We start from the raw sequence: 25,271 nt of genomic DNA, 5'->3' as shown, positions 1-25,271 counted from the left end.
TAAAGTAGATAACAATCAAAGGCATAGCTCTTCAGTAGGACTTACTCCCACGTTAGCCAATATTTTACAGACCTATAATCAAGGCATGAGTGCATTTACTAGACAAAATACTGAAAGTGGAGACCGTCCCCAAAGAGCCAAGCATTGTGACCACCGTCCTTTGTTTCCAAAGATCCTAGAAACCCCCATGTCTCCAAAGAAATTTTCTCTCTCTTATTTCTTATATTTGTTTGATAATGTAAATGGCAAACCCACAGTGAAATCCCCTAATGATGGCACTGAACATGATCCCTTTAAAGTAGCACTCCCATTTGTCCACAGAATGACCTTGGAAGACTTCTAAGGGAGAAAGTTGTGTAGCTTTCCAAGAGAGCCATTTTCTGACATGGGGAAATGGAAAACTCTAGACTGTCTTGGCAGCACCTTAAAGGCAAGGTTTCTTAGAACAGGGGAGGCCAGGAAGGATTGGAGCTTTCCAGTCAAGGGTGATCCATTAACCAATGGGATTTCGTTTAATTGTTTTTGTTTTTGTCTTTTGTTGTCTTGTTTCTGTGTCTTATTCTCCCGTCCTGCTCTGTCCTGCTTGCTGTGTCTTCCCACACGAACAGGTGAGAAGCCCCACCAATGCAGCATCTGTTGGCGCTCCTTCTCCTTAAAGGATTACCTTATCAAGCACATGGTGACACACACGGGAGTGAGGGCGTACCAGTGTAGCATCTGCAACAAGCGCTTCACCCAGAAGAGCTCGCTCAACGTGCACATGCGCCTCCACCGGGGCGAGAAGTCCTATGAGTGCTACATCTGCAAGAAGAAATTCTCCCACAAGACCCTCCTGGAGCGACACGTGGCCCTGCACAGTGCCAGCAACGGGACCCCTCCCGCGGGCACAGCCCCCGGGGCCCGCGCCGGCCCCCCCGGGGTGGTGGCCTGCACGGAGGGGACCACTTATGTCTGCTCCGTCTGTCCAGCAAAGTTTGACCAAATCGAGCAGTTCAACGACCACATGAGGATGCATGTGTCTGACGGATAAGTAGTATCTTTCTCTCTTTCTTATGAACAAAACAACAAAAAAAGAAACAAACAAAAAAAAAAAAGCTATGGCACTAGAATTTAAGAAATGTTTTGGTTTCGTTTTTACTTTCTGTTTTTGTTTTTGTTTCGTTTCATTTTGTACTACATGAAGAACTGTTTTTTGCCTGCTGGTACATTACATTTCCGGAGGCCCGGGTGAATAATGCTTCTCCCAGCCTCCCTCGGATGGTGGCCTTAAGGCCTGGTAGTGCTTCAGGAGGTCCACTGGTTGGATCTCTAGCTACTGGCCTCTAAATACAACCCTTCTTTACAAAAAAAAAAAATCTTTAAAAAAAAAAAAGTAAAAAAAAATTTTTTTTTTCACTTGTGAAGAGCACTACAAAAATATATAACAAAATCTAAAAGGCCTACTGTCTTTAAGTACACCGCTTGCAGTGTTTCAGTGGACATTTTCACAATTCTGGCCGCTTGGACTTCACAGTAACCAGTTAAAACTGTGGAATATCACTTTCTGGTTGAGAACCCAGAGGAAAGGCCCTGCTGTTTTCCACCTACCACATTGTCTGATTTCATACAAGGGCTGTGGGGGGTGGGAAGGGGCGTGGGCTTGGTGGTGTGGGAGAGGCAGACGGCAGCCTTCTCCCCCTGGTTCTGCAGGGTCCGCACACCCTGGCCCACCTCCTCCCCACCCCTCCTTTCAGCAGAAGCCAGGAAGACCTGGACGAGCATCAAGCAACAGTGGCTATCGTATTTATTCAGTGTCTTCGCTGAGCCACAGCCTCAGCACAATCAAGAGGGACTTTCATGAAAGGCAGGAATGCAGATAAAACAAAGATATCAGAGGTTTGCACCTATGTTTCTAGGTACAAGAGAAGGATTATTTCCAACAATCTTTGCAAAAAAAAAAAAAGTGTCAGGATATATTCTTGTGGAAGAGAAAAAGAAAGAGAAATGGAGGGTGGGGGGAATAATGAAAAGTTCTTGAGGCTTTTTTAATTCAAAATTTTATAGAGGGGCAAAAGTGACGTTTACCAGATAGAATGCTGATTTTTTTAATATATTTACAACAGTATTTGTGTAAAAAAAAAAACAAAAAAAGTGAGATTGTTAAAAGTAATTTTTTTTTTCATTTTGGTTTTGCATACACTGCCACCAATCCCTTCTCTTTTATTTTATTTCACACGCATATATATATTTTTTGGTAAGTCAAGACTGTTAAGGTTAGCGATACTGCTTCCAGATAGAAAGAATAAAAGGCAATTAAAGTTATATTTGAAAGAGAGGAAGGATATTTTCTTCATATTTTTTTAAATTTTTCTTAATTTTTATTATTTTAAGTATTGCCTGGGTTGTTGAAGGCCTCTGGCCAGCCCATCCCTGCTGTAATCTGAACTGCTGCTTTGTATTTTGATATGTAGTTCTTTGACTTTTAGCAAGCTTAAGTTGCTCCACTGAATATTTGTTTTCAACTGATTCATCTAGAATTCTGTTCTTTTTCACGGGAGGAACTTTATCTTTCAGAAAAAGATTTCTTGCTTCTCTGAAAGTTCATTGAGATCTTAGGATTCTAGAATTTCTATTGACTTTTCTTTTTTTCTTTGATGAAACACTAGTAGTCTAGAGGTCTTGACAAATGGGTTCTTTCCTTTTGTGGTCAGCCGGGAGGAGGGGTTCACCAAACTCTGCCCTCCCCCCTCCCTCTCCCCCTTCACAACTACAGAGAGCAGTGTTATCAGAAGCCTGTAGCAGATCAGGGTGTCTCGATGCCAAAATGACTTTCTTCCTTTCATATATCACCTTCTGACTATTGCCACCCTGGTCGAGAGGGCTAAATAAAATGATTGTTCTCTAGATGATTTATTAACCCTTGCTTTTTGGAAAAGTTTGAAAGAAACTAACAAAAATCTCCTGGATGCCAACATCCATCATGCAAAAGGCCACCAATTCATTGCATCATCTTAGATGCCACTCTCTCTTCCTAGTTGGGATTTCTCTCCTCGGTTCTGATTAAGGTATCAGAATAGAGATTTTTCCATTATAGACAGTGTCCTGAAGGGACTCCAACTCAAATATAAGAATTCTTAAACCTAATGAAAACTCCACAGGTGATTTCATTGCTGGACGTATTTTAACACATTTAAGGGGAAAAGTAAATCTTTAAACAAAGCAGAAACACTAAACTACAATTTTAAAAAAAATGTATTTTAGTTTCAAAATTACTTTGCATTTTAATTTAATTTTCCTATTAGCAATTTATTTACAATAACTGTGCAAGAAATGAGGTGAAGTCTTCCAAGGGAGGCAATTCTGTAATAACTAAATTGGTTTTACTCATACATTTTAGAATTGGTTAACTTGTATCTTTTCCATAAGTTCTAGGTGATGTTTAGTAGAGTTAGTGCAGCTGGAGTATATGTGAGTTTGATTTGGTCCATGGTCCTTAACTCAGTAAATATTTTGCTAGAAGTTTTAACGTAGACTTGGATGATTAACTGACCATCAAGTATCACACCCATCTAAGAGGAGTCCTGCCAAGAACTATGTGTCCGAAGTTGACTTGTTTTAAAGGTTAGTGGGAAACAGCTTCAGAAATAAGAAACAGTCCATCTTCTCTTGCTAATTTTGCTTTTTTGAAATAGCAATGTGAAGACTCGAATATTTCCACTTACTACCAACAGAGGGAGCATTAGTTAATTAACCATGTTATACAATTTTGGTATTTTGAAAAACAAGTCATTCAACTCGTGCTATCAAAAAAAAAATGACATTAAGAGAAAGATCTCTTTAATCTAGAGGGAAATGACATGAAATCACTCAGCATATGTTACAAATGAAAGAAGGCCAAAAGCCACTTTAAAATATTTTGAATTATTTGACAGTAGCTGGTTTAAAATAGTGTCCTTATTCAAACCTTAGCAAAGTAGACAGACATTACAGCACCTCCAAAAATGTGATCTGGGGTGCCATTATGGGCCACATTCAACTATCTGCTGCTCAAATCTGAGGGAGACCCATTTGCCTTAATGCTGACTTGCCACGTACAAAACTAAGCAATTGGGTTAAAATCCACCTTTTGTGACAGAACAAGTAGGAGGGAAAATGCCAGTTGGGTTTAACCCCAATATTCATTCTTTCCCTTCAAATGAAGTATCTTTTTTTTTTTTTAAATGTTGGAGGACTCCCAAAGAATTCCTGGTGAGGTGATGTAATCATCATAACAACATGGACTATCCAGGTCTGTACAGCAGTAGAATTTTTCCTACTGTGTGTCTGCTCTTCCCAAACATCTCAGAGTCTGAAATAGTTGATAGATTGTTCTCTAGAGAGAGGAAGCAGCTAGACTGGGGTGGAAGAGCTCATCCCAGGGAGCAGTGAACGTGCTGTGGAACCTTTACTCTGCTCTCTGGCCTCTGAAAGGGCTGCTTTGACCTACAGTCTGTACCTATTTCAAAAGGAAAGAGATGCTTTTAGATTGGCAATCCTAACTTTTAAATTAAATAATCACCAATATCTTAGGAATGGAGAAGCATTTTGCTTCAAGAATAGAAGATGAGCATGAGTTCTTTCTTTTTTGTTGTTGTTGCTTCAAATCCAACAATCTTCTTTCATTTAGAACTTTATGCTAGGATGCTATGAGTGCTAAAATAATTTTTTTTTAATTCAGTAGCCAGGAAAAAAAAAAATAGATGAAATGGAAGTAAATGTTCCAGATTTAAGACCTCTTAGGATGAGTACAGGGAACAAGAGCTGGTACGGAAAAGTGTTGTTGTTTTTCTTTTTAACAATTTATGATTTAAAACTGGATTAGCTAGACAAGGGAAAGGAAAAATGTCAAAGGGGAATGTTTATCTCAAGACATTTAGATATAGTTTCTGAAAAATAAAATTTCTTAGCACTAAAAACATTGGTAGCATCTCAAAGTGGGCAATATTTCCCCTATTAATATAATAAATGCCAATCTTTGTATCCCTAAAGACCCCAAATGTGTAAAATATAGCCCCCCAAAAGGAGGTAATCGGGACACATGGATCTGATATAAATGTACACATGGAAAAAGACTGAGAAACAAGCCAGGCCAAAAAAAAAAAGTCTAAAATGGAAGTCTCTATATCAAAATATTTCTTACCGTACAGTTTGAGTTGCAAACTTTAGCTCCTAGTAACAGTTATGTAGACTTTTTCTTTGCCAGATCCCTAACGCCCTGAATCTGCTTGTGCCCTGAGTCAGTGCAGTGGGTCATTTCCTGCTGCTGCTCTCGCTGAAGCCCATTCCTTCTTCCTCGGCATCTCGGCATCTCAGAGGTCACAGTAGCTGCCGGCCTTAGAAAGAAAGACTTAAATGCGCTTTGTTTAAAAGTCATGGGGGATTTTATTTTGTATCAGGCCAACATTCTGTAAGGACCAAGAAAACTTCTTTCAACTCATGAACAGTTAGAATCTGTGCATTGTGATATGAAGAAAAGAAAGGTTTCCTCTGGTGGTGTTGGTTTCACATAAGCCCTAAATCCATCACCTCCCTGTATCTCCATTGTAGCACACACCAAAGGTGCGCCCCGCTCAGACCCCAAATCAGTGTTTTCCCTCAGCCCAGAAGTTGCAAGTGAGGCTTGCGCGTTATAAAATCCCTCAGCGCCTCCGAGAGAACATAATAAGGGTTCGCACTGCATCCTCGGTGTGGCTCCCTCATGACACTCCCAACACCTGTTGCCCTTAGGAAAGAGGGCAGTGAGATAGAGCTGCCAGGGTTCACCCTAGCTCTGCCCGTTCTGCAGCCTTCCTCTGTTGTTCCAGAAGACGTTATTGAATCAGTTGGGGCTGGGCGCAAAGGATGCTTGATTCCGCAGCGAAGGTTATCGCCTCTGCTCGAATGACTCTGCTACCACCAGGGTGCAACCGCGGCAAAAACAAACAAAACCAAGGCGCAACGGAAAGCCGGCACAACCTGAGATGACCTTGGGGTTTCAGAGAAGGGAGTCCCCCTTTCTGTTGTGACCTGACTCTTAAAAGAAATCTTCTGAAAGAATTCTTTAATTTAGTCCTGAGTTGAAGTCCAGGGTACTGGGAGCCCTGAGGAAGAGAACAGAAGGACTGCAAAAATGTATTCAGCGCCCAATAATGCGGAGCCAAAAACCATCCAGTCGCAACACGAGGAGGTTTGGCAAGAGGTATTGAGAGAAATCTCTGGGCTTTTCCATGGGTAGGGTCGACAGACTTTCTTTTGAGTGATTTCTGGCTCTGAGAAACCTCTTTACTCACTATAAAAGAACTTTATTTAAATGGCCAATTTTGTCCCCCTAGAAAAAGAAATTTTATAAAGAGGAAAATAGGACACTAAAGACAGAACCATGTGACTTGGTGTCAGACAAAAGGAAGGGCGAACTAGAATTTCAATAGACTCCCTATTTCCACACAAAAGAAACAAGGCAACCACCCAGTGCCTGTGGGCCTGCAGCGGGTGAGGGGGAGCCCCCAGCTGACCCGCCGCCGGGCTCCCCGGCCAGACGCGCCCTCCTCGCGGCGGGACGGCAGCAGCTGCTTTCTCTTCTGTGTTTCCATGAAGAGGGCGGCTGTTCTCGTAGGTGCCCAGGAAACAGATTACGTGGGGCAAACTTTCAAAAGCAGTCTCCACCCTGGTGCTCAGGCCACAGATGGAGACAGAAAAGGGGCACAGAGGAGCTCTGGCTCTAGAGAGAATATTTTCTTCTTCCCAAGAGCTGTCTGTGGAGAGTTGCCATTTAAGTGACACCACTTAAACTTCCCCAAGAAGGAAAGCTGTGGTGACTCAGTGGTCCCATAAACACCGAGCCTGGAAACTATTAACCCAAAGCATCATTTCTAGCACCAGGTATTAAAATGATCAGACTGACCAAAATACCCCAAAGATTTTTCTAAGTCTCAATTTTTTTTTTTTCCTCCTGGAACACTGAATCTGTAGTGGTCAGCGTTGCAGATGAACAGATCCCAGAAAATGGCGTGGGACACTAGGGTTGGTTTCTGTTCTTTTTAGGGTGAAGAGGTAGAAGATGAGGGCTGTGGGGCATGCGCTCCTTTTCAGAACCATGTATGGCACTGAACTAGAGGTAAAAACGCCCTGGTTCTGGAAACAAGAAACATCATTCTTCCACACCGCTGACTAAAACGCCGGGATTCCAGTGGTTCCTCAGGCCTAGCCTGTTGCTCCCAAAACTGAATACTTTCAGACTAAGCCTAATCTGAAGTGACCTCAGTTTAAGGTGTTTTCACAGGAAGCCACTTATAGCAAAGAATGACTGCCTTAAATCAGAAAGCCCAGGGAAGAGAACAGAAGGTAGAAAAATTGGAAGGATGTGAAGACATGGGCATTTCTTGCTTTTTAATAGTTGCATTATCACAAAAACGAGCTCTGTTCATGACTGAAGGCTTCGTGACTTTAGGGGTGGGGGAGGGGAGACACCAAACTTGTCCGAAACGGGCTGCTCTCAGGAAGTGGCTGCTATTTCCTATCCCATTGCAGTGACATAGGTCTGGGCTGCATGTAAAAAGACATCATATTAGCTAAATAGTGAGTCCCATGAGACATGATCACAGGTGCCTGGGATGCCAGTCTTCATCATTTCCTTAACAGGGGGAACAATCTCAACAAAAAGCTTTCGTTTCCTGTACAGTGTATAGCTCTAAACTTTTTTCTCAGTGTCAGTGAGCATCTGGTTTATCGGGTGGTTCTTTGTTTAAATGCAAACTCACAAGTTTCAAGTCTTCAATGAGGGAGCACAATCTGCAGATCATAGGGAAAAATCTAGCCACAGTTCTGGTAGTCCTGGCTTTTGAGATACCTAATTAGGGTATAAAAAGTCCCTAACTAGCCCTCTTTCAAATTCAGAGGTTTCCTTGATTCAGAATGCTTCAGTGAAATTCTGATACACCCAAGATAGGAAAAAAAAAAATTAACCCCATAGGAGACATCTGTTTCTACTACTGTTGCAACAGAAGTTTGTTACTGCCTGCAAAATCATTGCAATTTATATGTAGATTCTAGTAATGAAAGGGACTTAACCCATCTAGTATGTCACAGCTGCTGTCCAAAACGCCTGTAAATGCATATACATTATGCATGTACGCACGTGGTGTGAGGTGCTCTCAGTACAAAACTACTCCCCATTCATATTCCCCAGTGACAAGAGAGAGTCTGGAATTTCTAGTTAGTCAGAGGTCTCACCTATCTCACAGATCTGCTTCTGCTCTCTTGCCTTAGTTGGGTGCATTCATGCCGTCCACTATCTGCGGTGAGGCTTTAGGGCATTCTGAAGGAGCCCAACCATCAGTAATTTCTATGTACCCCTTTCTTGAGAAACTTGAACATGCTTGTGTGGAGTAGAGTGCACTTAACAAACTGCAATTCTGCTGGATTTACTGATGTGTGTGTACGTGTGTGATTGTGCGTGTACTTGCAGTAGTCTGAGAGTGTGTGTGCATCTCAAAGCACACACAGGCATAGGCCCTGGTGCATAGATACAGTTGCCTCTTCCCACCATTGTGCTCAAGACTGGTGGCTCCCTTCCCAGGAAGCAGTCACCTGCCCACTCTGTTGCTTTTTGTAGTGTTTCAGAGTTGGGAGAAACAAAGGCAGCTTGTTGGATCCACAGCAAACCCACAGTGACAGGCTGTTTTCCTCCAGAAGAAGGTAGAACAGACGTACTTAACTGGCAAGTGGACAAGAGGGAGCAGCAGTCAGGTCTCCTGGCAGGGAGGGGGCACCGAGGCCAGGCAGGCAAGGCCCATACAATCTTTGGCCTGAGCCATTTCATGGCTTAAAGGCCGCCATTCCTTTCCTCTATGCAACCCAGTGTGTGCACCCAAACACCCACCCACTTGTAAGTTTTGCTCTCAAATGAAAGCTTCCTAATCCTGCCTGCATCTGCAGGAAACTATCATCATTTACAAACTGTGTCTCCTGAAACCAATGTGGCCTTTGCCGAAGTCTTTCCAGGAGTGGGTTGTTTACCATGTCTAGCAAACCAATAGACTCTCGGAAGAATATTTTTTGGTAATCTCTAAGAATTGATGGCTCTTGCCCATCTCAGACAAAGTAGACTGCAACTCTGGTGTACTATTCTGAACAAATGAACCTGGCTCTTGGAGCTGACTCTGAAGGGTGGCCTGGAAATAGTCGGATTCTCACTCCCACACCCATCTTTTCCTAGATGGTTTATTATTTTTTATGACATGTAGATTATTTCTGCTAACTTACAGAATTCAGAGGACATTTTCTTTCCTCTTCTATTTTGGTGACTTTCCCTCCCCCCAACTAAGTAAGGCTACTTACAGTTGCAATCTTCTGTTATTCTTTTTTAAATATATATATTATCTTTCTATATCCAAAAGAAGTCTGTGACTGTAACCATAGGTATTTCTTTTTACTGGAAAAAAAAAAATGAGTTTTTTTTTTTTTAATTAACAGTGCTAGTGACTTTGTGGAGGAATATGAGTTACTATTTAGGTATGCTTACTTAAGTACAGTACACTACATTGCAGTATTTCTGAAAGCTAGAACATACACATTATATATAACAGCTCTATATTGAATTATATATTACGTTATATTCATTTTAACTTTTGAATCTGCCTATGATCATGAGTTGATTGAGTTATTATTTCTTTGCATTTATCACCCATCACCAACCTGCTGCAGTTAATCTGGTGCATTTAATAATAATCATTACTGCTCTAGTTTGCTTTTTATATTATCAGCTTCAGTATTGTCCTTACAGGATTTTAGAATTTTTTTTTTTTTTTTTAGCACAGACTTAGCAAATGTAGGAAAGTGAAGATTTTTTAAAGAAAACTTTGGGGGTTTTTTTGGTGTGGCTGACACAAAGAGGTTCATAGTCAAGGTGATCTTGTTTAGCTGACCCTCTCAATATCTGAAGAACAAAAGAAGTGCGTATGAATGTATCTGTGATTTTCCCCTCTACAACTGTCACTGTCTATATTTGCTTTTAAAAATATGACCAAGGGGCTGCTTAACTTCCATATGATCTGACCAAACATTATAGGCTGCATTTCAAAGGGCTGCTCATCTGAGAAGCAGAAGGCAGTTAAATGCCTACTTGTTTTCAAACATTGATTTCTAATACTGGTTCTGTAGTGACTACTTTCTGTGTTCAGCATGCTTACAATTATTTTAACTAGTCTTCAGTGCTTCCCTGGAGGCGGCTTAGCAATATCATATTCATTTTCCTAGGAGATTTTTTTTAAATAAAATCAGAATTTGAGAAACTTTTTCATGACAGCGACTGATACAACTAGAACTCAGAAATGTAGAGTTCGTTTTTTCAGTCTGCAGAATCCATAAAATAGTGGCTCTTGGGTATCGGGCCCTCAACATCTCCATTTGTCTGTAAAGGTGAGAATTTCTTTAACCAGGCCATTGTGGAAACATCCTGGAAATCAGGCATCCTGTCTTCCCAGCAAGAAATATTTTCAAATAGTATTTTTAGATTAAGCGCTTCTTCAGTTTCCCTCAGCTACGCAACCCTATGCCTGGAAAAGTCCTCCGATAGGTCCACTTTACCTCCATCCTGGATGCCCAAGGCCAGTCTTGTTCTCTGGATTCCACACCCGGGTTAAGATGATAACAGCCGTTCATAATACTCCGCATGAGAGCCCTTCCCGCACGGAACCAATATTGAGGCTGCTCAGTGAGAATAACACCAGTTCCTTCCTTTCATCTTCTTGGTAGAGTTTTCCCTTCAAATACCGTCCGCTTGTGCTGTGCGCCTCCAGCACGTCCGCCCCGCCGCTCGTCCAGTTCTGCTGGATGCCCTCCACCTGGGAAGCCCAGCACTCACTGAGGAACTAGCTGCCCTAATCTGCCTCGAAGAGGCTGGTATTGAGTCTAAAAGCAAAAGTATTGATCTGTTTCTCCAGAGTTTTCAACTAAATAAATTTCAGGCAAACATAATTGTGACTTGAGGGTTTGGGACGCTGTTCCCTTCCCAATGATCACTTAATACCCCAACTGTATCAGCGTCACTGTTTTCCTCTTTCTTTTTCCTAACCCATTCTCTTTATTCCTTATTTCTCTAAAGAGAAACTTTAAATTACCTCTTCCTCTCCTCCCTGTCCTGAGAACTCTTATAATTATGACCCCTGAGGACTAATTTCTCTCCCTTCCTCCTACTCCTTTCTGAATGTCCTTCTTTCAGCTTTATGTGGTGAAAAGAGCGTTGATGTGACTCGATGTGAGTTCATCGGCGTGAGACTCGTGGGCAGAGGGAAGCATCTTCACCATCCCCTCAGGTTTTAAAAGTTATCGATATTCTTTTGAGAGTGGGAGGACCTGAGTCACAGTTTTAAATGTCAACTGTATTAGCTGAGGTCATTAATTCCTTTCACCTTCACATTTGGCCAAAGATAAAGAGACAAATATTTTCTGGTTTTTTTTTAAATACCACAGTATTCAAATTCCTGATTTGAGCAGACATTTTCTGAGGGAGAAAAAAAAATCATCAGTGCTGACTCTTTCAACTCCTGCTGAAATTTAGCCAAATGACATATTTACCAGATACTCGATGTAGGGAAATCTAATGAAAGGGGTAACATTTCAGAATAATTTTGATAACTGCTCAAGCCTTAGTGAACTATTCTAAAGCAAGTAAAGCCACCCAAACATTATCTTAGGCAACAATTAGGAAGAATTTCTTTCATTTATTGTCTTTTTCTAAAGATAATATGTTTTTCTAAAAAGAAAAACAAATAATTATTGATTTAGAACTTTAAGCAGTAATTTACTGAGGGATGAAAAGAACTATAAAGTTTCGAAGGCATCTATTTTGCAACCAGATATTTTTAACATAAACTTAATATGTGCTTAAAATAACAGTAGGGCTGAGCAGGTACTTGAAGGGCCATGTAATACACTCCCCAGTGCCTCAGCATTCACCATGTAATACGATCATCAAGCCAGATCTCATTTCAATGCAGTACAACTGTCTGGTTGCCAGAGCATCGCCCTGATCAGGTTCTGGGCTGATCCCCCTTTCCAGGCTGTTTATGATGCGATCTTAACAACTCCGTAACACAGTCTTTCCTGACTCCCATTCCAACACTCTTACTGTATTACCGCATTGCCTCCTGACTCTCATGAGGACAATTCTGGACAATTCTGTGGCATTTAGAGCACTCCCTGGTTTTGAGCCCAGTGGGGTATGCATTCATTTCTTGCTTTTCCCCTTGACAAACAGAAGCAACATTAATATCAGAAATGTATTCTTTTTTGTTGAAGTGTAGTTAATCTGAAATGTTTTCTTAATTTGACCTGAGGCTTGACCGAGCTTTTTTCTTAATCAAACCAGTTTATAACATCATCTCACACCAGAGACAGCAATGAAATAAAGAAAAGGGTCAAAAGCCTTCCTGAGTCACAAATCTACTAGGAAGCCCGCATTTTATACAGCCAGTATTTGTGTTGCTCAGGACTGGGATCTTCACTTGGCATGTCCTCCCAACCATTCTTATCTCCTTCTCATCCTTTGTCCATTCTGACTCCCTTTTTTTTTTTTTTTAAAGTATTCTTTATCCAAAGTACTCTTCTTCTCAGACATTGGCTTCTGAAAGAATAAAACACTCTCTTTTAAATCCTAAATACCACCATTTAAAGTATGATTTGGAGGAGGAGAGGATCTGGTTCTCATAGGTCCAATTTGGTCCAATTAATCATAAGGATTCCTCCAGGATGCCTTCTTGACAGTGTTTCTTCTAGTTCCCCGAGAAGAGCTCTAACCCTGAGACCCAGGATTTCTCACCATCACCTCCGCATTAGTCTAGATTAGTGTCTAAATCCTGTTTAACATTCTAGAGACTCCAGGATGTGAATTTCTTATTGCTTATGAGCCTCCTGCTTTTCTAAGCTGACACCTGTCAGGAGCACCAATAGCCCAAACAGTAACTAATGCAGCAAAATAATGGTCAGAAACATTATCGTATGTATTTGAGAGGATAAGAAGGGATTTCTTTCTTTTCCTCCATAAAAAGCTTGCTTTCTCCCTCCCCACCCCCCCCCACCACAATGCATTTCAGAAACTCTGCATCTCATTTTACAGATATGTAGTTTTAGGATTTGCAAATATAGCTTTAGGAAATGTTCTGAGATTGAGGCTGGTATCAAACCAGCTTATTTTCTGCACTGGACTTTAGGACAAGTGTGCACAGATACAATTCCTTCAAAGAAAGTGAAACTAACATAGTAAAGCAAAGGGATAATACTTTTACACATTAAAACAGTTGTTTGCTACCAGTAAACCTTGATTTAAGCATAATTATTACTTTTTAGAAACCTGAAACTGGAGGAATGTGTATTTTTGTAAAGTTTGTCTGTTGATTTGTTTGTTTCCCTTTATTTCTTTCTTCCCAAGGCAGTAAAAATTTTTGACTCTTCAATTTGACACTGTCCATGGCCATACGCAGCAGTCAGGTTACCCACCCTTACCATACTCCACCCCCTCTTAGAATGAAAAGCCTTCCATTCGATCATTAAGGAGTCTTTTCTCCATTAAAATCTTATCTTCTTTTTCAAATAGCACATTAGAGCTTTGGGGAGAGAGATTCTCTCTACTCTTTGAGGGTAGAATAGTTAAAATAAAAGTTATTCCTTGACAAAGAAAACCCATTTACCTAAACTAACAGATCTGAGGCCTGAAAATGGGAATTGATTGCAGATGAAGGCCATGCATTTCACGCTACAAATCCTTATTGCTTTCTCAAATTTTCAAAATAAGGCTAAGAATAATCTAACGTAATGAAAAATCCTCTGTGGATGTTTCTTATTAATATAGTGCAGAATAACCAGAAAAGAAAAAGAAAGGATATTTCTAGTATGACAAAATCAGTCGATCTGTGGCTTTCCAGAATTGTTCAGATTTCTATCCTATTCGTTTCAAAACCATATGTGTTCATGAGGTCTTAGAGAAACATCCACTTCTCCATTGCCTCTCATCTCCCCAACCTGGCACTGGAGGTGACAGTCACAGAGGGAGACTGGCTCTGCATTGCCAATACTCCACCCATCCATACCCCCACCACCACAAAAGAAGGAAACACCAAATTAGAAACATAATAAAAAAAGGAAATTGTAGTGCTTCATTTGAAAGCATACTGTTTTCAACTAAACTCAATTTATCCATAGCCTGACAACCTTTTTATAACCTGTTTTCCATGCTATAATTTACATTCTTAGCTCAATCTTTAAAATAATTGCAATTTCAATTAAGTGAACAAAGGAAAAGCAAGGAGGGGGGAAAGGACCATGTGATGGGACTAAATTTGATCCAATTCTGGATTCCTAAGCCAGTGCTCAGGGTTTAGCAGGGAAGGTCAGACCCACTTGCCCTTTGCGGTCCTTGCCCATCCTCACTATTACAGGCCTAAGAATCAGTAAGGTAACCTCACTTCTTTGTGATTTCAGGCTTTTCTGGCTACTGTCAAACCCATATGGAGAAACTATAGAAACTCTTGCCTGCTCCTGTTCCTAATCTGCTCCCCAGGCACATGCAGAGAGAGAACTGCAGATCAAATAATGGTTCACATTTGATACAAGATTTAGACAAAGTCTAAAGTGCTTAGTATATGCTCACTGCCAGAGGGGTCTTTGAAAAATAAGGCAAGTTGCTCTGCTCCTGCTCTCCTCGGGACCAACTTGGATCTGGAACCATCTAGATGTCGATTTGTAGAAGAGAATTCTCAAAAGCATCATCAGCAGTTAAACTCCTTCCTTTGTCCCACTGACTGTGTTTTCCTGATAGGCCTATTGAGATAGAAATTAAGGACAACTTTCATACACCTAATGAAAATTGTTTTTTGCATTATTGTTGAAAGAATTGTGGTTTTCAGAGTCAATGAAAGCAGAGTCTCTTAGTAATCCTCATCATGGCAAACAAAGACAAGGAGCTGATAGAATCGAGAAGCTCTATGGTAACTTAATGTTTCAAAGTAATTTGAGTGTGCTGACCCCACATGCCAAGTATTTCTAGAATCTATTCTAAACTGTGTGTTGATTCTCCTGAGACTTCCAGCATGCATGTGGGTGTGAGCAGACAAGCAGATTTACACTTGGAGGGTGGAGACCCAGACAAACTGAAGAGAATGATTCTTGAGGATTATCAAATGCAAGGCATTTCTCCAGAATCACTCAATACTGCCATAGCCCCGATTAAGTCCAGAGTAATCTTAAGCAAAAAGTAAGCTCCATAAGACATCCTGCTATGAATATTTTTTCTTACAGAATAATACAAGAAGAGGTACAATGCAGACTTTTAATTTTGCTGTAATAATTCCCTTTTATATTTAATAATTGTCCTTTTTGTGTGAGTGTGTTGTTGAGCTATTTGTAACAGTTTTCAATCTGTCACCCTGAGAGGGGCCTTGAGAATTCCTGTGTACATGTATGTAGAGCTATATTTATGTGTAGTCAGAAAAAGTGGGAAGGGGAAGAATGAGATGCGAGAGAAGGTCAGTGTGAAAAGTGAGTCTCCTGGTGCCCCTGTTTATGTTAGAGAAGGTGGCTGCTGCCCGAAGCCCTTGCGGAATGGCTGATTGCACTATTCAACAATGAGAACCCAGCACTGTTAAATTGAGGACCTTGTTTTGAGAAACAGGAAAGCTTTATCTTTTTCTGTCCCCATTCCCTTTAGTATCGGAGCCATTTGACATGATGAGTACCATTCAGTAAAAACCACTACTGACCTGTGCATTAAATCGCTATGTTCCTCTTCTAAGTACTACCCCTGGTTTCAACTCAACTCCTTCCCTTTATGTTCTGCCTATTGGCTTAACATTTTCACAGAGTAAGACACAGGTGCATGCTAGCTGTTTTTTTCCTTTGAGCTGAAACAAACAGGGACAGCAAAAGAGATGACTCGCAGGAGTGTGAGGGAAAGACTGAATTTCCCACTTTTGTGGCACTGGTAACTTTTAGTAAGAGCTGTTTAGGGTTGAGCTTCGGTCTGTAATAGGGCTTTTTTTTTTTTTTTTTTTTTTTTTTTTTGCACTAAATAAATATGACTGCACTGCATTGCACTACTGAAATGTATTTACTTGTGCCGGGAGAGAGCGTGTGAGGTGTGGGAAAGAAAGAGGCAAGTTATGAGACTAGAAGCACCACAAAAAGGGTTGTTTCCATCATGTGTGGTCTTAGCAGGGTTGGCAAGTATCTGTGGAATCTGCCAACTCTTGATCAGGCCTGGAAACTGCCATGCTGATCGGATCTGTTTTCTTATTATAAAGAAGGTGAGTTAGTACTGTAAATTGAAGATGTTGAAGGAGAAGTTTGCCCAATGTCGTCTCCAACTAAGCTTTAGTCAAGATTTGTCATGGTGAGGAAGCCAACCACAGTAACCGGGACGTCCTCTCCTTGGCCAGGGCTACAACCTCCTTTGAGAAAAACCTTACCTTGTCCATACTGGAGATATTCTTTCAGCCTGAGCATGCTTATCCATCACTGGGCAAAACCTAGATCAGGCTAACCAAAGAGGAAGGCCATGCATGTGGTAAAAATCCTTTAAGATGACAGTAAGGGAACAGTGCAATAAACATTGAGGACCAGTGAGGTGAAAGGTTTCTTTTGAAACAAGCTAGGCCAACTTCAGAATTGGAGGAAGGGTTGGAGGATTGTTCAGAATCTACTTTCTAGCTGCTCCATCATAGACTGTCCTTTATACAGCAGAAGATCTTAACAGTGCCTAAAAGCCTAGTTTTGAAGTTTATTGGCGTTTGGTTTTGTTTTGTTTTTTACAATTTTTCTTTATTGGATTTATTTGTATTTCCTTTTTAAATCTTAGAAGTAATTAGAATTTGACAGCTCTTTAGTGACTATTAATTAAAAAATCTTTCACCAGAGGAAAAGCAATAGATTGTGTAGGGAATAATAACAGGAGAGTAAAGATGCTGAAGGACTCTTCCAGAATCCAAGGTGACAGCTTTGAAAATTCTGGTTCAGTAAGAAAATGTCACAACCCATATCAATGGGTAGTTTTGAAATTCTCTGATCACTATCACACATTGGGGCATCAATTTGGAAAACTCTCATTTGAGGCCTCTTTCCTAAGATTACAATATTGATATCTATCTCTTTCTCTCTTCTCCTTAGCAACCATCCAAGTCTACTTTTCCAGTTAAAAATTTTTTAAGAAAGCTGTCAGCCTCGCTAGGTGGAAAAACTCCATTGAGAGCTTTCAGAACTAACATAAACAATCCCTTAAGCACTCAAAGTATTATCTCCATTTTAAATAAGCACCTTTAAATTCAGAGCTCTTAACAGGTACTTAACAAATGTGTATTGGGTAAGCACTAAGAATATATTGACTGCACCAAACCGAAGTTACAGAAATAAATAATTGACCCTTTAAAATATATTCACATTAACTGTCCTAAGACACTTCTCTTGAGGCTTTTGGAAAAGAACTTCTTCCTTGAAACTTGCATACCCACTCCAGTTTTGTCACCAAAGATCTTAATCTCCAGAGCCCAACCTCCTCTCTCCCAGACAAAACGGATACAGCAGGCTCAGGGGATATGCTTTGGTGGTCAAGGGATGACGCTTTGGTTTTCATTCTGTCCTCAGTGATATTTACAGAAGACTCGTTGTTAGAGGAGCTACTGAACTGTCTTTATGACTTAGGGTTTGGTCAGAGGTTTAAAAAATATAGGGGGAAAGAAATCAAGGATAGTACTTGACACTGTAAACTAGTCTTTAATAGAGTCATGACCTGGAGACTGACGGAGAGAAAGAAACTTCCATGGAAGAGAGTGAGCTAAATCATTTAGAACCAAACAAGGGTCGTTGGTGAAATGTGGGTCAGCATGGACACAGAGCACACCATTGCCCTGCATGGCCAGAGCCCACTGCAGTGGCCGGTGGGGGAGTCAGATGACTGGCCAATGAACTCAAGTACTGAAAAAGCCACAGTCTGGGTTTCGTTGTGGTTGCTGGAGTGGTTAAAACATCCATGCCCGTGGCAAGGAAAATGCTGAGGCTGATCTGTTGTGATAGTGCCTTTCTTGTTGTAGTGAGTACTAGGCTAACAGTCTGTTCAGTTACGCTTTTCTGGATCACGGTCCTCAGTCTTCTGAGGAGGTCTGAAGGGATAGTATTCACTTAGGATGAAGGGATAGGGTATTGCTCCTGGAATGCTGTGATGTGATGATATTTGCACTAAACTCTACTTTAAACTGGAGCAACTGAATGAGAGAAAAACCAAGGATGGTTCAAAGTTAACAGAAACCAAAAGCAGTATTTTCTGACTGATGCCATTTCTTTGTCTTCTTTTTTCTTTTTCTTTTTCTTTTTCTTTTTTTTTTTTTTTTTCTTTTTTCTGGAAGAAAACTTCACACTTGTTGATTACCAAGCTCAACTCTTACCAATTATTTCCTTCTTATTTTATTACCACACTGAACCATCAGTGTGAGTTAACCATCAGGTAGGCAGAATTAATAGAAACGGCCTCTGTCATTCCAACTTTGCACCCCTTCTCTGGTTCATCAAGGGCATGGGGCATTAGGGGGCTGGGAGCCACCCAGAGTCGTTGAGCCTTTAGGAAAGCCAATGAGCATAGATGTCATGTCAAGAGCTGAGTTGACACATATTTGCTCAGAGGACATGGGATAACCTGCAGCTAATCCTAAAGGATGCTCTGAAAGAAGGAAACCAATGTGTTAAAGAAAACAAAGGGAGGTGGTACCCAAAGTTCGCTGACTTCTTCTCTCTCTTCTCTTTCCCACCTCACCCCATGTCCCCTCTATTGGAACTATATTTCATCTCATATAGTGTATGTTACCAGAAGAATTATGTGGTTCCTTGGTTTCTCTCTTTATCAGTAGACTGGGAACTCCTCCAAAATTAAAAACAAATACCATCAGTGGCTCCCCTGTGGCCCACCAGTTTCTCGAATGCTGTCCAGCTGGTCTTGACTGGTCGACTAAGATAACTTGGAAGCTTTGGCTGGCTCACCCACTTGTCCACTTGATTTTCATTTTGTTTTCATTTCCATTTGAATTTTGAGTGATCTGATGGAAAGGTGGAAATCACAAGAAAAATTTGGAGGCTGAGATTCTAGGGCACAGCTTGTCAGGAGTTTGTGTTATCCAAAATACATCTTTCTCTACCTGTTTTTGGTTTAATCAGTTGCCCTGATTATAATTTCTATTATATTTGTGGTTATTTTTATAAGAATAGAGTCCATTTGCTATGTCTAGTTGAGTGCTTTTTATTTTCTAGTCTCCCCACATGGATGCAGTACCAACCTGTTCGTGAAATACCTTTTTATTATATTATTAATATGTAATTCTACTGTAGACCAAAAATATAAAAACAAATCTGTTCGTTTTAAAGATGAACTAGTGAGTGAAAGACTTAAGAGTTGAAGGAAAAGACAGAAGCGCAGTGGTCAACTATGCTGAGTTAGAGATCTAAGAGTAGCCTTACCTGCTTTCTCACCAGTGCTTGCCAATCATACAGTAGTTGGGATTATATAGTCTTGGCTCCTTCATGCTTATGTTTTATAATTCTTGTTTGTCCGTTTGTTTTTCTTCGATGTAATTGAGGTTGCACATCATGCTATTTTTGGCAATGCCTGATTTTATTATATTGTACTTTTATCAGTCATTTCCTTTAGAAGGATGGGGGAAACGTTTTATTTCTTCTTTTAATTTAAAATTTGTTTAATGCACTGGAAATAAAATTGGACATATTTCACTGTTTAAAAGATCAGAAACAAAACAGAACAAAAACCACAAAGAAAAAACCAGCAACCAAATAAGCAATGGGGAACAAAAACTTGAAAAAAAAATCTGTCAGTCCTCAATACACATAGAAAATATGTCCCACTTGAAAAAGAAATACCATCAAGTAAGAAAAATGCATTGTTTAAGCTGCGATACTGAGACATAGACGATGCCTGGGTTCAGTGGGGCTGGGGAAATAGGGCATTCCTTTGAGATCTGAGATCTTGTCATTGCCCCAGTTAATGCCCAAGCAGGTCGAATGTGGGAGAGGTGACTACGGACAAAATAGCCCAGCCTCTGCCCACCACGGAGCCCTCCGTTACCTTCTATCCTGTACTTGAGCTTCATTGTAAGCGGGGGAAGTGTGCTGTGGTGGAGAAACTGGCTTGGATAGAGGTATCTGTGCAGTACACACGTGGATAGTTTAGTCCTGTGTCCATCCTCATATGTTTCTTTTCTCCATAAGAGGTGGCGGCAGATAATCCCACAACATGCGAGGCTAAATGACTCCTTAGAACATCAGCTGATTCTAAAGAATGTTTTGAGTCCAACCTGATTACCCATCTTCAGCATTCCCAGATGCCAACAGAGCCAGTTAACCCATCCAAAGCCACAGTGAAAGGAAAGGAGAGAGATTTTGTTCTAATCAACCAGCTGTATCATGTGTTTAATGTTTGCTGGGTTTTTCTGGTTTTGTTTTGTTTTCAAATCGGGGTGGGAGTGGACGTAACTTCACAAACCTAATACAGTAACTGTTTTGCATCTTCCATGTTTTATGCAAAAGCAGACATTTAAATCAATAAATAATTGTGCCCTAGGCTGAAAGTTAATGTTTAGGAGAGGAAAAAAATTGTTGGAATTTTTTCTACATTTTTTTGTGAAGAATCTTTTTTGGAAAGGAAGGATACATATTTTTGTTGTGTAATATTTTCTATTTTTGAATGCATTTTATTGGTACAAGACTGTTTTTTTGGTGAAGACATTATTTAAAAAAAAAAAAAGAAAAAAACTAATCGAAAAGTTTGCCCTTAAGGATATGCTGCAGTTTTGAGGTTAAAAAAAAAACTGATTCAAGATGCGTGTTAAAAGTAGGGATTATATTGTTGTTTTTTGTAATTGTTACAAGAAGAAGTTTGTACCCACTGCTGTTTATTTTGTTTCAGATGAGTAAGTAAAGGGATTGTTCTTGTTTTATTCTTTTTTTAGAGAAAAAAAAGCTATTTATGAAATGTCAAAAACACTGGACTGTGAGTTTAAGTGTGGAAGCATTTTACCACCCTGTGTCTTCGACCAATTATGGGAAACCCCTTTTCTCTTCCCCCCCGCCTTAGCCTTGCCAAATGAGAAAAATGTAACAGCTGTCAGCCCTGCTTTAATTTTTATGGTTTGAAAAAGTCAGAAAACCAAAGTTAAATTTGTTTCTGAAATCCCACTGTCCGTAGCCCTTTTTTGTATGACACAGCCAGTTGACTCTGCCTCTCTGTCTTGGATCATTGCCTTCTTAAGGACTGGGGGCCAACTCTGATGCAGCAGAGGCATAAAGGTGGTGAGCCTGAGAGTTGAGGTCTCACGAAGTCGATGTGAGTGGGACTTCAACTTCTCAGTAGGCAGCCATGCTTCCCCATCCCGCGGCCAGGCTGCCGAGAGAGCCCAATGCTGACCTGCCTGAGGAGAGAGCCCCCCATAGCCTCCATCCTCAGCTTCTAAGCCGCCTCCTGTTACCATCGCTCTCCTTTCTGGCTTTGCCTTTCTCAGCAGCCCACCTTCCATGGATGGGGTGGGGAGGAAGGATCCAACTGAAGGAAATGGCTGTGGGCGCTGTGAAGCTACCCCCAGCCCTGGGGGAGGTAGGGCAAGAGACCCTCTAGCACAAGGGATCTTGCCTGCCTCACATTTGACTCCATGGCTGGTCCATCCATCTGCTCACTGTGAAGATGGAGAGGTGGAATGCCCTAAGGCTGTTCAATAGCTTTTCCATATTTTTTCAACATTGAAAAAATAATTTTTAAAAACTGTGATTTAAAAAAAAAATCATTTGGCTGGAGGGAAGGGAAAAGGGAAACCAAAAGCTGTAACATGATTAACTGGAGATATTTAACTGGGGGCACTTTCTAGACCAAGACAAATGAATTCCGTTCTGGACCCAAAAGCAGCCAAATCTTGAGACTGTCAATGACAGAATGCTGAAGAGAGGCCTTCCCTTCCTCCTTTCTCTTTTCCTCTCTCTGTCTCAAACTCTCTCCTGTTCTCCTTTTCCACCTTCCCTTGGACTTCATCTACCACAGCGGCCCTTGGACTCATGCGCGCGCACACACACACACACCCTTGCAAAATACCATTTTTCTTAAGGATTGTGGGACCGAATAAAATCATGTGCCTTCATTTTTTCCTTTTATTGTTAGGTGAACCTCTTCCTTTTTACAAAAAGATAAATAAATAAGGGAGGTTGAAGTGTTATGGAGCACTTGGGCGTCGTTTACAAAGTAAGTTTTGTTTAGCACGTTCCCCCTAAGGATTAACACAAATATTTCAACCGCTTCACCCGTGCTCTTTGGACGTTTCAGAGCATCAAGTAACCAGATGCATGACAGCCCAAATCCATTTGATTTTAGAGCGATGCCTGAAAATTTTATTTCCTACACTTTTTGATCTTTATCAAAAATGAGGTGAGCAATGGCAAGCAGCCTTGTTCTCCCAATTTGGTGCTTTTGCGTGTGGCTGGGGTGGGCGTGGGGGTGGGGGGAGTGGGTCTGTTTAGACAAAGGGTGCATTCCTAAAGATCTCTGGTGCTGAAGGGCCTCCAGTTCCTTTCAGAGACTGCATTTGACACACTTTAAGTACCCCCGAATGGTATCACATGCAATATTTTAATGGAGCAATGGGAGAGGCTCTTTGAAACGGGGTTTTGCATCTTTTTGTAACATTTTGATTTCTCTGGTGCCTTATTCCTACTCGTCGCGGGCACTCACATACCCACAGGGAGCAGACGAGGAAGTCAGCCTCCCGAGTGGGGTCGCCTGGGTGATGCTTGAGCGGGCGGGGCGTGGGGACGGTGGTGTCCGTTGGTGGGAGGGGACTAGATGGCATCTCTTAGCCGAAGCCAAGCAGGAACTGCACAAATCCACACAAAGTTAACAATTCCGACCCGTAATACACCGCACATTCATCCTTCCTCATCTGAGCTTCCTTTCCTTCCTCCTCTTCTATCTCTGCCTTCTCGTAAAGGTGCTGCTGCTGCTGCTGCTAAGGTGCCCGGAGTCCAGAACGCCCAGAATCACTCAGGCACGAGCCTGGCACTGCCACGTCAGCCCCTGGCACGACCAAACCCGGGTTTCTCTTGCTGGGGGCTGAAAACCATCAGATTTTTCTCATCAAAAATGTTTTCCAAGGAATCAGTGGATTACAGTTATTCTGCATTGAAAATGCACTTTAAAAAAATAAATCAAAGCTCCAGACTGTTTAAAATGTACAGAGGGAGCAGGGGAAAGATAAACACGTGCTAGTGTCTGAACCCAGTTCAGTTTATCTCCAGTTGAAACAATATACACTATATTATGTATAAATGTATACACACTTCCTATATATATCCGTATATATATATAGTGTATATATTATACATGTATAGGTGTGTATATGTGCATATATACACACATGCACATAATAAATCCAGATGCTCATTACAAAACCAGATACTACACAAACAGCAGCAGAGGAAACAAGGTTGGACTCTTGCAACAGATCACAAAAAATAAAAACAGCCACTTGCAGTGACTTTGGTCATTTCTGTATGTTCACAAGGAATGGATTGTAACAAAGAAAAAAGGAACAGTGTTAGTGAAAGAGGAAAAATGGGCGAAACCATCTTGACCCAACAGGAATGCAGTAATGTTCTGTATCATTTCATCTATTTCTTTTAGTCACATTGATTTGATTTCAGTTTCTGGCTATTACATTTTTTTTTAACTCAAGTGACCCACAACAAACTGAACAAAACAACTACAGTGAAAGCCCTTTTCAATGGAAGATGTCAGAAATCTCAAAACCCTTGGCCTGGCTCAGAACTACCATGTGCAAATCAGTACTCTCTTAATGTTTGAAATAAAACTGAAAAAAAAAAACTTTTTGAAGCACCTTAATGTGGCCATCCATTCAAGGAATGGGTGCCACTTTTTTTCTTTGAGCACCTTATTGACGTGTTTTGCTATCTGCTGTCTTTCTGTTACCTATTGGCTGAATGGCTAGCTGTTAACACACACATGTGCACAGACCAGAGGTCTGGGCACGTGTGTTCTCAATGAAGTTTACTGTGGTGACTGCTGAAAGGTGAACCCATTTCCTGATCTTCCCACCACAGTGTTGTGATAAGATTCGAAGAGACTCTATTCCCTGCACAGAAATGTTTCTTATCACATTGTATCTTAGAATGGAAAGGAATATGGTCCCTTTTTTGCAATTGCTACTGTGTACACCACACACACACACACACACACACACATGCACAAACATATTCATTCGTCCAAGTGGTATTTTCAGTGTCTGTGTGGGTGTCACTGTTTACGCAGTTTCTATTTCCCAGGAATTTTGAATGGAGGGCAACTTTTCTAACCAGATTGTCTTTTCAGACTGAAGACCTGGGGATTGGGGAAGAGTTTGGAAAGAGGGAGAGGCAAGGAAAAAGAGAGCTTTAAATGGAAAGAATGATTTCCCACAAGGAACCTGGCCTCAATGACTGCAGAGACTCTACCCTCCTATCTTTGCAGGTGGGCAAGGGACACTGCTTGTATCCATCTGTGTACCATGCAAACCCATGTAAACACAGAGACACACATCCATCCATCCATCAGTATACACACGTGGTTCAGGATGAGCAGGTCAATAGTTTTGAGAGGGAGTTTGTTCCTTTTTTTTTCTCATTATACTCTTAAATTGTTGTCAGTTATCAAACAAACAAACAAAAAATTGTTTTGAAAAACCTTGCATACGCCTTTTCTATCAAGTGCTTTAAAATATAGACTAAATACACACATCCTGCCAGTTTTTTCTTACAGTGACAGTATCCTTACCTGCCATTTAATATTAGCCTCGTATTTTTCTCACGTATATTTACCTGTGACTTGTATTTGTTATTTAAACAGGAAAAAAACATTCAAAAAAAGAAAAATTAACTGTAGCGCTTCATTATACTATATTATTATTATTATTATTATTGTGACATTTTGGAATACTGTGAAGTTTTATCTCTTGCATATACTTTATACGGAAGTATTACGCCTTAAAAATACGAAAATAAATTTTACAAGGTTTCTGTTTTGTGTGGAAGAGTAATTGATGTTGCTAAGAATGATGTTTGTTTTTTGGGGTTTTTGTTGTTTTTTTTTAAATGTTACCAGCACTTTTTTTGTAAGTTTCACTTTCCGAGGTATTGTACAAGTTCACACTGTTTGTGAAGTTTGAATATGAAGGAATAATTAAAAAAAAAAACTCTTC

The 25,271-nt window shown here is 40.7% G+C and overlaps 1 protein-coding gene across 30 annotated transcripts in view; it reads left to right on the top strand.

The window, feature by feature from the left end:
* ZBTB20 (zinc finger and BTB domain containing 20) overlaps positions 1–25,271 on the top strand; it is a 758,521-nt gene extending 733,250 nt beyond the window's left edge. For all 30 annotated transcript variants that reach the window (XM_045507287.2, XM_074363908.1, XM_074363967.1 and 27 more), the window contains one exon: positions 609–25,271. In XM_045507287.2, the coding sequence (XP_045363243.2) occupies positions 609–1,030 (422 nt within the window). In that variant the 3' untranslated portion in view covers positions 1,031–25,271. The remainder of the gene's footprint in view (positions 1–608) is intronic.

The sequence above is a fragment of the Camelus bactrianus genome, chromosome 1 (assembly GCF_048773025.1).
Source record: "Camelus bactrianus isolate YW-2024 breed Bactrian camel chromosome 1, ASM4877302v1, whole genome shotgun sequence".
Taxonomy (NCBI): Eukaryota; Metazoa; Chordata; class Mammalia; order Artiodactyla; family Camelidae; genus Camelus; species Camelus bactrianus.
This window is presented reverse-complemented; position numbering and strand designations above follow the sequence as displayed.